General features: G+C 41.5%; 1 protein-coding gene across 4 annotated transcripts in view; it reads left to right on the forward strand.

The window, feature by feature from the left end:
• Positions 1-1,408: 1,408 nt before the first annotated feature.
• KDM1A (lysine demethylase 1A) overlaps positions 1,409-13,529 on the forward strand; it is a 78,983-nt gene continuing 66,862 nt past the window's right edge. For all 4 annotated transcript variants that reach the window (XM_078330717.1, XM_078330718.1, XM_009000602.5 and 1 more), the window contains exons 1-2: positions 1,409-1,867; positions 11,032-11,197. In XM_078330717.1, coding sequence (XP_078186843.1) covers positions 1,517-1,867; positions 11,032-11,197 — 517 coding nt within the window. In that variant the 5' untranslated portion in view covers positions 1,409-1,516. The remainder of the gene's footprint in view (positions 1,868-11,031; positions 11,198-13,529) is intronic.

A 13,529-nucleotide genomic window follows, 5' to 3' on the forward strand; every position in this document is an offset into this window, starting at 1 on the left:
TAGCTAGGACAACAGACATGTGCCACTACGCTCAGCTAATGTAAAAAAAAAAATTTTTTTTTGGCCAGGTGCAGTGATTTACGCCTGTAATCCCAGCACTTTGGGAGGCCAAGGCAGGTAGATCACCTAAGCTTGGGAGTTCCAGATCAGCCTGACCAACATGGAGAAACCCCATCTCTACTAAAAATAAGAAATTAGCCGGGTGTGGTGGCTCATACCTGTAATACCAGCTACTTGGGAGGCTGAGGCGGAAGAATTACTTGAATCCAGGAGGCGGAGGTTGCAGTGAGCCAAAGTCACTCCATTGCACTTCAGCCTGGGCAACAAGAGCGAAACCCCATCTCAAAAAAAATTTTTTTTATTTATTTTTTTTTAGAGACAGGGTCTTGCTATATTGCCTAGGCTGGTTTCAAACTCCAGCCTCAAGCAATTCTCTCACCTAGAGACATTAACTTTTATTATTATTTTATTTTATTTATTTATTTTCTTTTTTGAGACAGACTCTTGCTCTGTTGCCCAGGCTGCAGTGCAGTGGTGTGATCTTGGCTCACTGCAACCTTCGCCTCCCAGGTTCAAGCGATTCTCCTGCCTCAGCCTCCTGAGTAGTTGGGATTACAGGCACGCACCATCACACCTGTCTAATTTTTGTCATTTTAGTAGAGACAGGGTTTCGCCACGTTGGTCAGGCTGGTCGCAAACTCCTGGGCTCAAGCAATCGTTTCACCTCGGCTTCCCAAAGTGCTGGGATTACAGATGCAAGCCACTGTGCCTGGCCCTTACTGGGTTTTTAGGTTAGTTCTCCTTTATAGTTATTATGTATGGGGGACATGGTGTGCGAATGGGGTTGGGGGCCAGACAGAAGGAAGAGTATGAACAAAGGCTTGGAGACAAGACCAATTCCGTCTGCACTCAAACATGGATTTCCTAACTTCTCTCCATTTGATTACCATTGAAACTGCTGTGCTCTCCAAGTTTTTTGCCCAGTCCAAGCAGGACAATTATGAATAAATAAGACACCCTATCAGCATTATTTGTTTTCCCCCATTAGATTGTAAGTTCTTTGAAAGCAAGAACTTTATAATGTAACCCTTGTTACGTAGTAGGCAAGCATTAATAGATACTCGTTGAATTGACGAAAAATTGGATGAGTGAATGAACGAACGCACCCATGCAAACCCTTCGGAGGTTTAGTCTGGCCCAGAAGCCCTAAGACCACGGACTGTGCCAGGTCCCGTTCCAAAAGCAGGGGAGACGCTCTAGGCAAGCTACACATTCTTGGCTGCGGTGCCGCTCTAGCCGCAAGAACGCCGCTCTATGGCTGCGTGGGAGGGGCGGGGCTCGTGGGCGTCTCCGGCCCTTTTTGTCCCGGCGCGGCGGGAGCGCGCTTAGCGCTTGCGTACGCGACGGCGGTTGGCGGCGCGCGGGCGACGTGAAGCGAGGCGAGTCGAGGCGGTTCGGACCCACGGAGCGACAGACCGAGCGGCCCCTACGGCCGTCGGCGGCCCGGCGGCCCGAGATGTTGTCTGGGAAGAAGGCTGCAGCCGCAGCGGCGGCGGCTGCAGCGGCGGCAGCCGGGACGGAGGCTGGCCCCGGGACTGCGGGCAGTGCCGAGAACGGCTCTGAGGTGGCCGCGCCGCCCGCGGGCCTGTCGGGCCCAGCCGAGGTCGGGCCGGGGGCGGCCGGGGAGCGCACGCCCCGCAAGAAAGAGCCTCCGCGGGCCTCGCCCCCCGGGGGCCTGGCCGAACCGCCGGGGTCCGCAGGGCCTCAGGCCGGGCCTACCGTCGTGCCTGGGTCTGCGACCCCCATGGAAACTGGAATAGCAGAGACTCCGGAGGGGCGTCGGACTAGCAGGCGCAAGCGGGCGAAGGTAAGGCTCGACCCCTCCCTCAGACGACACCGCCGGGTGCAGAGCTTCCCCAGGCTGCTCCGCTCTCCCCCGCCGCTGCCGGGTCTTGGGCCCTTCGCCCCACGACCACCCACACCTTCCCCTGTATGGCTGTCCACGCCACGTCCCTTCTAGCTGGACGGGTGGGGTGAGAAAGGAAAGGTCTTTGCCGGTGTTGACTGCAGTCTTTGTGCTGGGTCGCTGGCATCGATGATCGCCGGGAGGGGTATTTTACTCCTTAGATCTTACTTGCACACCTTTTCATTTTCTTGGCTGGAAAAATGGCTCCCTGGCCTGGAGTTACGGTTGGCGTTCTTGGAGACATCACTTGTTTGTCCACAGATAGGTCTAGAAGCCGTTCGGCGGTGTTGATGGCGTTTCAGCTGGATGCACGAGGGGGCTGTAGATTTCTGAGATGGAAAAGAAAGGGTCGTTTTTGTTTTTGTTTGAGCCCCTGCTATGTGATAGGAGTTGTAGGCTTTTTCTTTTTTTCAATCCTCCCAGAGATCTTTTGGCATAGAATTTTGCAGATGAGGAAGCTGCTGTTTGAGAGGACAAATAACAGTTAGTCAAAATGCAAGTATATGGGAAGAAAAAGATTTGACTCCATCAGTATATGCAGACAATCTCTGTGTCCTAGATGCTGTGTTCAGCGTGTCACCAACATTACTTTGTTTTTTGTTTTTGCTAAATACCAACGGGCAGGTATTGCTAGCCCTATTTTAGGAATGAGTAAACTGAGGCACACAATTTAAGCAACTTACCCAAAGTCACAAAGCTAAGTAAGTGATGGAACTGGAATGGAATTCCCACATTCATGTTACAGGGTATCATCAGCCCTTGAAACAAAGGACCACATGGGACATTGTGGAGGGCACTGGGGTAGTATTAGGGCGCAGACTTTAGACTTGGGCCTTTTTTGGAGATTTTATGGTCTAGTTGGAAAAAAAAAACCTGGATATATATGTGCATATAACCAACATTTAAATAAAAATTTGCAAGTTATGTAATTTATGCTTGTAAAAAATTGTCTATACAATTTTTAAGTGTGAATACCAATTCAGTATGTATGCGGAGCTTCTTGAGGTGAGTATTACCCAGAGTGAGAGCCCTCAGATTTATCTGCCTACTTGAGCCAACTCTCTGAAATATAACCAGTGCTGGGTAAAATACCATTTTGGAGGCAAGACTTTCTGGAGCTTTTACCAAAGCATGGGTTAGGAAAGCACAGAGGTTGATGACACCAGCCCTCAGAAATGAAGTGAAGGGCAGGAATCAAGAGTGTTAATTTACGATTTTAATAGACAGGTGAACACAAGCCATGTATAAGATGTTTTTAAAAACAGGTTTATTGGCCAGGCACAGTGGCTCATGCCTGTACTCTCTGCAGCTATTCTGGAGCCTGAGTTAAGAGAATTGCTTGAACCTGGGAGGCGGTGGTTGTAGAGATTGTGCCACTGCGCTCTAGCCTGGGCAACAAGAGCGAAATTCTGTCTAAAACAAACAAAACAGATTTATTGGGATAATGCATGTATAATAAAATTCACTATTTTAAAATGTGCAATTCAGTGGTTTTTGGCTTATTTACAAGATTGTACGACACCACAATTGGTTTTAGAACCTTTTCATCGTTCTCAAAGACACTTGTATCATTAGCAATCACTTCCCATTCCTCCCTACCCTTAGTCCCTGGCAATCACTAATCTACTCTTTGTCTACAGATTTGTCTGTTGTAGACATTTTAAATAAAATATTACAATATGTGGCCTTTTGTATTTAGCATGTTTTCAGGGTTCATCCACTGATGATCCATTCAGTTTTATGGCTAAATAATATTCCATTGTATGGAGATACCAAATTTTGTTTATCCATTTATCATTGGATGGTCATTTGGATTTGTTTCTATGTCTTGGTTATTTTGCATGCTGCTGCTGCTGTGAACATTAATGTACAGTTTTTTTGTGTGTGAATATGTTTTAGTTCTCTTGGGTATGGGCCTGGGAGTAGAATTGCTGGGTTTTATGTTAATTCTAGGTTTAACTTTTGAGGTACAGCCAAACAGTTTTCCACAGCAACTGTACCATTTTACATTCCCATTAGTAAATATATGAGGGTTCCAGTTTCTCCAATATTCTTTTTTTTTTTTTTTTGAGACGGAGTCTGTCACCCAGGCTGGAATGTGGTGGTGTGATCTCTGCTTACTGCAGCTCCCCTCCTCCTGGATTTGAACGATTCTCCTGCCTTTGCCTGCTGGGTAGCTGGGATTCCAGGCACCTGCCACCAACCCTGACCAATTTTTGTAGGGATGGGGTTTCACCATGTTGGCCAGGATGGTCTTGAACTCCTGACCTCAAGTGATCTACCCACCTCAGCCTCTCAGAGTGCTGGGATTACAGGTGTGAGCCTCCTTGCCCAACCTTCATGTGCTTCTTGACATTTGATATTGTTTGTCTTTTACTATAGCCATCCTAGTGGGGCTGAAGTGGTATCTTGTTGTGGTTTTGATATGCATTTCCGTGTTTATTGGCCATTTTTTTATCTTTGATGAAATGACTATTCAAATCCTTGGCTCATTTTTAAAAATTGAGTTGTGGCCAGGTGTGGTGGCTCAGCACCTATAATCCCAGCACTTTGGGTCAGGAGTTTGAGACCAGCCTTTCCAATACAACGAAACTGTGTCTCTTTACTAAAAATAGAAAAATTAGCCAGGCATGGTGGCGTGTGCCTGTAACGCCAGCTACCCACAAGGCTGACACTTGTATCATTAGGAGATACAAGGAGAATTGCTGGAACCCGGGAGGCAGAGGCTGCAGTGAGCTGAGATTGTGCCACTGCACTCCAGCCTGGACAATACAGCAAGACCCCATCTCAAAAAAAAAAAAAAAAAAAAAAAAAGAGTTGTATTTATAATTTTCTACTAAGAGTTCTTTACATATTCTGGTTACAGAAATTTTTAATTTTGATGAGACCTGATTTATTTTTTCTTTTGTACCCTTTGCTTCTGGTGTTATATCTAATAAACCATTGCCTTGTCCAATGTCATGAGGATTTACTCCTATGTTTTCTTCTAAGAGTTTTATAGTTTTAGCTCTTGCATTTAGGTCTATAATCTTTCCTCAGTTAATTTTTGTATATAGTGTGAGGTAGGGGTTCAACTTCATTATTTTGCATGTTGTCCCAGCACAGTTTATTGAAGACTGTTCTTTTCCTCAACAAACGAATAGTTGGCACCCTTGTTGATTGACTGTAAGAGTTTATTTCTGGACTCTCAACTCTATTCCATTGATGTATTATATATTTCCATTCATGCCAGTACCACACCACCCTGATTACTTTAGTTTCATAGTAAGTTTGAAATTAGGAAGTGTGAGTTCCCCAACTTTGTTCTTCTTTTTCAAGATTGTTTTGGCTGTTCTGGATCCTTTCCATTTCCATATGAGTTTTAGGACCAGCTTATCAGTTTCTGCAAAAAAGGCTGCTGGGATTCTGGTTGTGATTGTGTTGAATCTGCAGATAAATTTGGGGCACACTATAAGATTTTACTATTATTTACTTTTTTAACCTGTCTCCTACAAGAAAGATTTCTTTTCTTAGTTACCTTATTGACTAATTTTTTGGAAACAAGGTCTCACTCTGTCACCCGTGCTGGAATGCAGTGGTACAATCATATCTCACTGTAACCTCAACCTCCCAGGCTCAAGTGATCCTCTTACTTCAGCCTCCTGAGTAGCTGAGACTACAGGTGTGCACAAACACTCCTGGGTAATTTTTAATTTTTTGTAGAGATGGCTTCTCTATGTGTTGCCCCATCTGGTCTCAAACTTCTGGGCTCAAGCAGTCCTCCTGCCATAGCCTCCCAAAGTGCTGAAATTACAGACATGGGCCACCTCACCCAACCAATATTTTTTTCTTTGTAATTTTAACTCCTCTTATTTATCCTGTTTTTTTTTTTTTTTTTTTTTTTAATTATTATTAGGTCTTAAACTTGCAGAAGAAAAAATTAGTTATGTGTTTATGTGGAGCAGCAGCTAGAAAGCTAGCAACTAGCCAGTCTTGGGTTCCAGAGGAAACAGACTTTAGAGGATAGAGTATCCGTTTAAGGAATGAAAAGCAAGCTGAGGCCGGGATAGACAGGCCCTGTTTCAGTAGTTCTTAGGTGTATGCAAGGAAAAAAGTGTGTATATTTTATGACTTGGGAGCTCATTCAGTTTTTGGGACTGTACTTTAACAAAATTATATCATTACATAGTTAAAATCATGTTTAGGGTATTGGAAGGAGTCCATGCAATTGAGTGTCCCTGAAGCTTCGGTTTCATTAGTTTCAGAATAAATTCACTTTTGGATATGTATATGCTAAAATTATGGCAAAATATTTAAGGTTTGAAACTGGTAAATTGGGTTGGAACTTCAGGAACAACATACTCCTTTAGGAATGGTGGCCTTGAGCTCGGCCATGAAACAGCAGAATTTAGAAAAGTGTTCTCGAAAAGGGTGGACTTTTTGGAGTTAAGTGTTTCATCTTCCTCTGATTCATTTTCCTCAGGCAAATAAGTCCTACCTTGTAAAGTTTCGATAAAATATAAACAAAATGCTTATTGCAGTATTTGACATATAGTTAGTAGGTGACCAGTAATTAAATACTACCAGTGGAGAAAAGGAAGTGGTTTGAGAAGCATCAAGGGAATCCAGAGTGAACAACTGAATGTTGAGAACAGTGGACAAATGAATTTAGTTAGAGACAGGAATTGTCTAGGATCAAGACAGATTGAAGGCAACAGTTTTGTTGGGGTTGTAGGCTTGCGTCCAGGTTGTAGTGAGCATTAGATTTGTGCTGTCCAATGTGGTAGCCAGTAGCCACATGTGGCTATTAATTAAGTTGAAATTAAAAATTGTTTCTTCAGTCACACTAGCTACATGTAAGTGCTCAATAGCCCATGTTGAGGCCACAGTATTGGAAGCACAGATAGAGAACATTTCCATTATGACAAAAAGTTCTATCAGACAGCCTTGAACTAGATTATGAAGTGCAGACCATGAGTGCTATGAGACTTCAGAGAAGATAAATATATATATTTTTAAATTTAGAATAATTAAGAAATAAGCTGCAGAGGAGGTGGATCTTGAATTTATGGCATTGGATTAAAAGGAAAAGATGGAAGTAGCTTTAGAGAGCTTAGAGGTTGGCAGAACAGCATTGAGGATGTTTTGAGAAGTCTCTTACTGATTAGAATTAAGTTTGAATTCAAGCCGGGCATGGTGGTTCATGCCTGTAATCTCAGCACTTTGGGAAGCTAAGGTAGGCAGGTTAATTGAGCCCAGGAATTTGAGATCAACCGTAGCAACATGACAAAACCCTGTTTGTACAAAATTACAAAAATTAGCCAGATGTGGTGGCATGCACCTGTAGTCCTAGCTTCTTAGGAGGCTGAGGCAGGAGAGTTGCTTGAGCCTGGGAAGCAGAGGTTGCAGTGAGCTGAGATCATGCCACTGCTTTCCAGCCTTGGCAACAGTGAGACCCTGTCTTAAAAAAATTTTTTTGAAGGCAGTTTGCATAGTTCAAGCCAGAGAGTTTATATGCCGGTTTGAAAATTTTGAAGTTCATCTGTTAAGCAATTAGAAAATATCACATAATGAGAAAATTAATCTGGCGTTTGTGCCCTCAATATAAGGGAGAAAGGTTTTGTTTAATTTTTTTTTTTTTTTTTTTTTTTGAGATGGAGCCTCGCTCTGTCGCCCACGCTGGAGTGCAATGGTGCCATCTTGGCTCTCTGCAACCCTGCCTTCGGGTTCAAATGATTGTCTGCCTCAGCCTCCCAAGTAACTGGGATTATGGGCGCCTACCACCATGCCCAGCTAATTTTTGTGTTTTTAGTAGAGACAGTGTTTCACTATGTTGGTCAGGCTGGTCAAATACTCCTGACCTCATGATCCGCCCACCTTGACCTCCCAAAGTGCTGGGATTACAGGTGTGAGCCACTGTGCCTGGCTTTTTTTAATTTTTAATTTTTGTGGTACATGATAGGTGTATATATCTGTGGGGTATGTGAGATATTTTGATAAAGGAATGCAATGTGAAGGCAGAAAAAAAAAATTTTTTTTTTTAGACAGTGTCTCACTTTGTCACCCAAGCTGGAGTGCAATGGCCCAATCATGGCTCACTGCAGCCTCAACCTCCCAGATTCAAGTGGTCCTCCTGCCTTAGCCCCCCAAGTAGCTGGAACTACAGGTACATAACAGCACCTCTGGCTAATTTTTGTAGAGATGGAGTCTCACTGTGTTGCCCAGGCTGGTCTCGAACTCCTAAGATCAAGTGATCTGCTCACCTCGGCCTCCCGAAGTGCTAGGATTACAGGCATGAGCCACCACACCTAGCCTTCTCAGTACCTTTAATGTGCATTATTATAATTCTCCTAGAGGGGGCCTGTAAAGATTGCATTTTTCCACACTTGATCTTGGATCCTTTACTCCTTCAAATAATATAGTATCTAGGTTTTCTTCTAGGATTTTTTATGGTGTTAAACCATTCAGGACATAGACATAGGCAAGGACTTCATGACTAAAACACCAAAAACATTGGCAACAAAAGCCAAATTAGACAAATGGGATCTAATTAAACTCCAGAGCTTCTGCACAGCAAAAGAAACGATCATTAGAATGAACCAACAACCAACAGAATGGGAAACAATTTTTGCAATCTACCCATCTGACAAAGGGCTGATATCCAGAATCTACAAAGAACTAAAGCAGATTTACAAGAAAAAAAAAACATCCAAACCCATTCAAAAGTGGGCAAAGGACATGAACAGACACTTTTCAAAAGAAGACATATATGAGACCAATAAACATATGAAAAAATGCTCATCATTGCTGGTCATTAGAGAAATGCAAATCAAAACCACATTGAGATACCATCTCACGCCAGTTAGAATGGCAATCATTAAAAAATCTGGAGACAACAGATGCTGGAGAGGATATGGAGAAATAGGAACACTTTTATACTGTTGGTGGGAGTGTAAATTAGTTCAACCATTGTGGAAGACAGTGTGGTGATTCCTCAAGGACCTAGAAATAGAAATTCCATTTGACCCAACAATCCCATTACTGGGTATATATCCAAAGGATTATAAATCATTCTATTAAAAAGACACATGCACACGTATGTTCGTTGTGGCACTGTTTACAATAGCAAAGACCTGGAACCAACCCAAATGCCCATCGATGATAGACTGGACAAGGAAAGTGTGGCACAAATATACCACGAATACTATGCAACCATAAAAAACGACGAGTTCATGTATTTTGTAGGCGCATGGATGAATCTGGAAACCATCATTCTCAGCAAACTGACACAAGAACAGAAAATCAAACACCACATGTTCTCACTCATAGGTGGGTGTTGAACAATGAGAACACATGGACGCAGGGAGGGGAGCATCACACACTGGGGTCTTTTGCAGGAGGACTAGGGGAGGGACAGCAGGGGGTAGGGAGATTGGGGAGGGATAACATGGGGAGAAATGCCAGATATAGGTGACGGGGGGAGTGGGGGAGAGGAGGATGGAGGCAGCAAGCCACATTGCCATGTATGTACCTATGTGACATACCTGATTTGTACAGGTATCTCAGAGCCTAAAGTACAATTTAAAAAAAAAGAATATAGTATCTAAGGGATATCCTTTGGGAAAAACCGAACTAGTAAAATAGAAAGGATTTTGTATTATTCTTTCTGTCTCAAAATTTGCACATTGTCCAGTTGCATATTAGGTACTTGTTAATTGATTATTGAATGAATAGGATTGATGGGCAGATGATAAAGGGACTGAATCTTTGGGGAAGGGAAGAGTCAAGCCCTATTGAGAGGTACAAGGAGAAAGAAAATTGCATACTATAAAAGTTTATAGCCTATTCTGACTTCTCTCCAGCTTTGAAACTTTTTTTCCCCCTTACTGCTTTTTCATCCATTGTCCTAAGGCCTATTTCCACAGTTTATCTCGATCAGTTAGGATACAGTTTAGTATAATAACATCTACATTTTTGGAGTCTTATTGCAAAGACCCTGTATGAGATGGTCACCTGATCAGGATCATTTAATTGCAACTAGATTTTCAGCTTTTTAGGGGCAGGGACACACTCAGTCATGATTGTTTTCTCCATTATACTGTGTACTCAGTATTCAGTATTTGAGTAGGTGAATACATTTATTCAAGTATTAAATAAGATTCTTAGAGCATGGTTCTTTTTGCTAATGACATACTTCCCTCTCCTCTATAGCCAGTGTGCATTAGGAGTAAGATCTGTATCCTCCATTTCCATGTCACTTACTTCCGAATTTATCTTATTTTTATTTTATTTGAGACAGAGTCTCATTCTGTCACCCAGGCTGCAGTGCAGTGGTGCGATCTTGGCTCACTGCAACCTCCACCTCCCAGGTTCAAGCGATTCTCCTGCCTCACCCTCCCGGGTAGCTGGGATTACAGGCTTGTGCCACCATGCCCGGCTGATTTTTGTATTTTTAGTAGAGAAGGGGTTTCACCATGTGGCCAGGTTGGTCTTGAACTCCTGACCTGAGGTGATCTGCCAGCCTCGGCCTCCCAAAGTGCTGGGATTACAAGCTCAGCCACCGTGCTGGGCCTCTCCTAGGTAAATTTTTTAAGCAAATGTACCTTTTTATAGTTTCAGTTTGACTGTTATTTTCCACTCCGTGCCCTCCATTTGGTTTTGGAATTCTTTTGCTGTTTTCCTTTGGAATAGTATTTAGAAGCACAGGCTTGGCATTAGACAGAGTTGGTATTCTAGTTAACTATATTTTTATCTGAGGGTTATCTTAATCTTTTGTTGGAAGTTCTGGCATGTGAGCATGATACACACAATTAAAAAGTTTCTTGAGAGTTGTAGAGGGCTGTAGAGTCAATGATTTGAATGTCAGTGCTGTGATGAAAAAGTTACAGATTAGTATAAACCTGAACTGACACAACATTGTTTCATGAGGCCTTTGTTTTTAATAACTACCTATTAAAAACTGGCTTGTTCCTTGTTCTTCTTCCCTTAAAATGTGAAGTTAATTCACATTGACTGATGGTCCCACATAGAGTCCTGATTTTAAATGTTCACTGTATTTAGCTTTCCCTGGTATAATTTCCATATAGGTAGAGTACAGAGAGATGGATGAAAGCTTGGCCAACCTCTCAGAAGATGAGTATTATTCAGAAGAAGAGAGAAATGCTAAAGCAGAGAAGGAAAAGAAGCTTCCCCCACCACCTCCTCAAGCCCCCCCTGAGGAAGAAAACGAAAGTGAGCCTGAAGAACCATCGGGTGAGTTGTAGTATCCAACCACAGTTCTGTTTTGTTTTAGAAATAAGAAGGAATGGATTTATTTCCATTCTGCAATATTATTTATGTCTGCATCTTTGGTTTATACTCTGATATTGGGGCTCCTGCCATGTGTGTCTTTGTTTGTGTGTGTATATATATACATGTATATGTGTGTGTATGTATACACATAGATATATAGTGGTACTGATATTCTTTTTGTGTATCTGTACAGGAGGAAAGTAAAGGATGGGAATGGAAGGACAGTGGCAATATAAGGTGGTCGGAAAGTAGGAAAAAATAAATGATTAGAGAAAACATACAGAAAGCCAAATCCAAAGCACTGGACCTCTCAGTGACAGCTCTAATTCAGAATTTTTTCTGGCTAAATGATATATGTACCATGTAGTTAGATACTTTGATAAAACCTTCATGATGTGGATCAGTTCTGAGAAGTGCCTTTTCCTGGTGAACAAATGTAAAAATATATTCTAGGCCAGAAAATCTAAGCTCACACAAGCTTCCTTATATCCTAGAAAGATTATGGGACTCTATAGTTTTGGTTTCAGAGCTTCAAACAGCTTTAAACAATTCTCACTAACATCTCAATGGTGAGTACTAGCTTTCCGAGAATGGCTGGACCAATCAGGGATACAAAGCTTTCTGTTTTGGAGAGACCAAGCAAAAGCAATATTTTAATGAATTTTTGTATCTTGTGCCCTTAATGATATTTTATTTACTCTTCTTGACTTTGAATTTTTACTGAATTCCTCTTAACATAATTTTTATATTTTGAATAGCCCCAGACCCACTCATCTCTCCATTTCTTTTTTTGTCCTATACCTTTTAAAAACAATTTGATGGTTTCAGCCCCCATCTGCTGGATCTTTCATGACTTTTGTAGGTACCCAAGATTAGGACATACTTCATTTAATAATTTTTTTCTTTTGTTTTAGCCTCTTTTTTTTTTAAATTTTTTTCTCCCCTGTAATGTTACTGTGAATTACCTACTGATGCTTCACTTGACGGCATTAACCAGTCAAGTGTTATTTTAGGTTTGGAGCTTATCAAAGTCTGGCCAGAACTGAAAAATCAATTTTGTAATTTATAGGATTATAATAAAGTGTAGTAAACAATGCAGTTTGAGAACATTCAGAAAAAGATAGATTAGATTCTGGTTTCAGTTCATTCAAAAGTCAGGGGTTTTCTAAGAAGAGTGGTTTTCCTAAAACTTTCTTAAAATGATTTCTTGGGCAACTCCTCATTGGAAGATTTCTAGTGTCAGTGGTATATCACCTTTGGGGCTAATGTCCCCCAGGCAAGTGTATCTGCCTTTTTACTTTAACTACACCTTCTCTCATTGTTGATTTTTCTTCTTCTTTCCAGTCTTACACATTTAATTCTCTTCTTTCTGTTCTTACCTCCAACCTTTCCCTTTGCCCTTTGCTCTTTTCTTCGTATTCTTTTTAGCTCTTACATTTGTTTCTTCTATCGTTGCTGTAGACCTGCTGATGAGATACTTGGGGATAACCCTTTTAATGTCTGTCGTGGCTCAAGAGTGAGCTGACCTCTTAGTTCAAGGGTTCTAAGTATTATGCAATGATGATCTGATACCTGAGATGCTGCCTCACCTTTTTTGTGTGGTTTTGTCTTCAGTAAATAATTGATTTACCATAGGTTCCAAGTTGATAAACTTTTCTTTGTAAATTTTAAACCAAGTCTTGTTGTTGCTGTTTTCTTTTTTCTGAAAGGGTTTTTGTTTTTTAATTTCATAAATATCAGGCATTGTTCCCACAAAAACTAAATTCTTAGCAAAAGGATTTAGGATTTGGGAGCTGTCTTTATTGTGATCTAGTTAATTCTAATGCAGTGGTTTAGTTTAAATTATCTTTGGTTTTGGGGGGAAGTTAAAGTTTTAAGTTGGTATCTTCAGTGCTTAGAAATGTACTGATAACAGCCAAAACTTGCTGATATATTATTTGTGATTATGAAAATAGTTATTGCTCCTTTAAAACAATTTAATGTTTTTTGAAAATTTCTGGGGTGATTTGGGGATGTACATTTCGCTAGAAAAGAGTGTCAACGTACTGGCCTAAACTACTTTGTAGTTTAGCAATAGACTGGGGCCCTGATGGTGAATCATAAAATATATCATAAAATAATTAAGGTGAGTCAAATATTTGGACACTGTCCAGGGTTTCTAAGTCTTTTGTCTTATCATCTTTCACAGGAGTTTTTGGTCAAAAATTGAGTGGAAGTATTGCTTTCATTCAGTGACCATATTAAAAGCTTGAGAGAAGATGTGGGTTTGTCTTTTTTTGGGAGATGGAGTCTC

This window comes from Callithrix jacchus, chromosome 7 (genome assembly GCF_049354715.1).
Source record: "Callithrix jacchus isolate 240 chromosome 7, calJac240_pri, whole genome shotgun sequence".
Classification (NCBI taxonomy): Eukaryota; Metazoa; Chordata; class Mammalia; order Primates; family Cebidae; genus Callithrix; species Callithrix jacchus.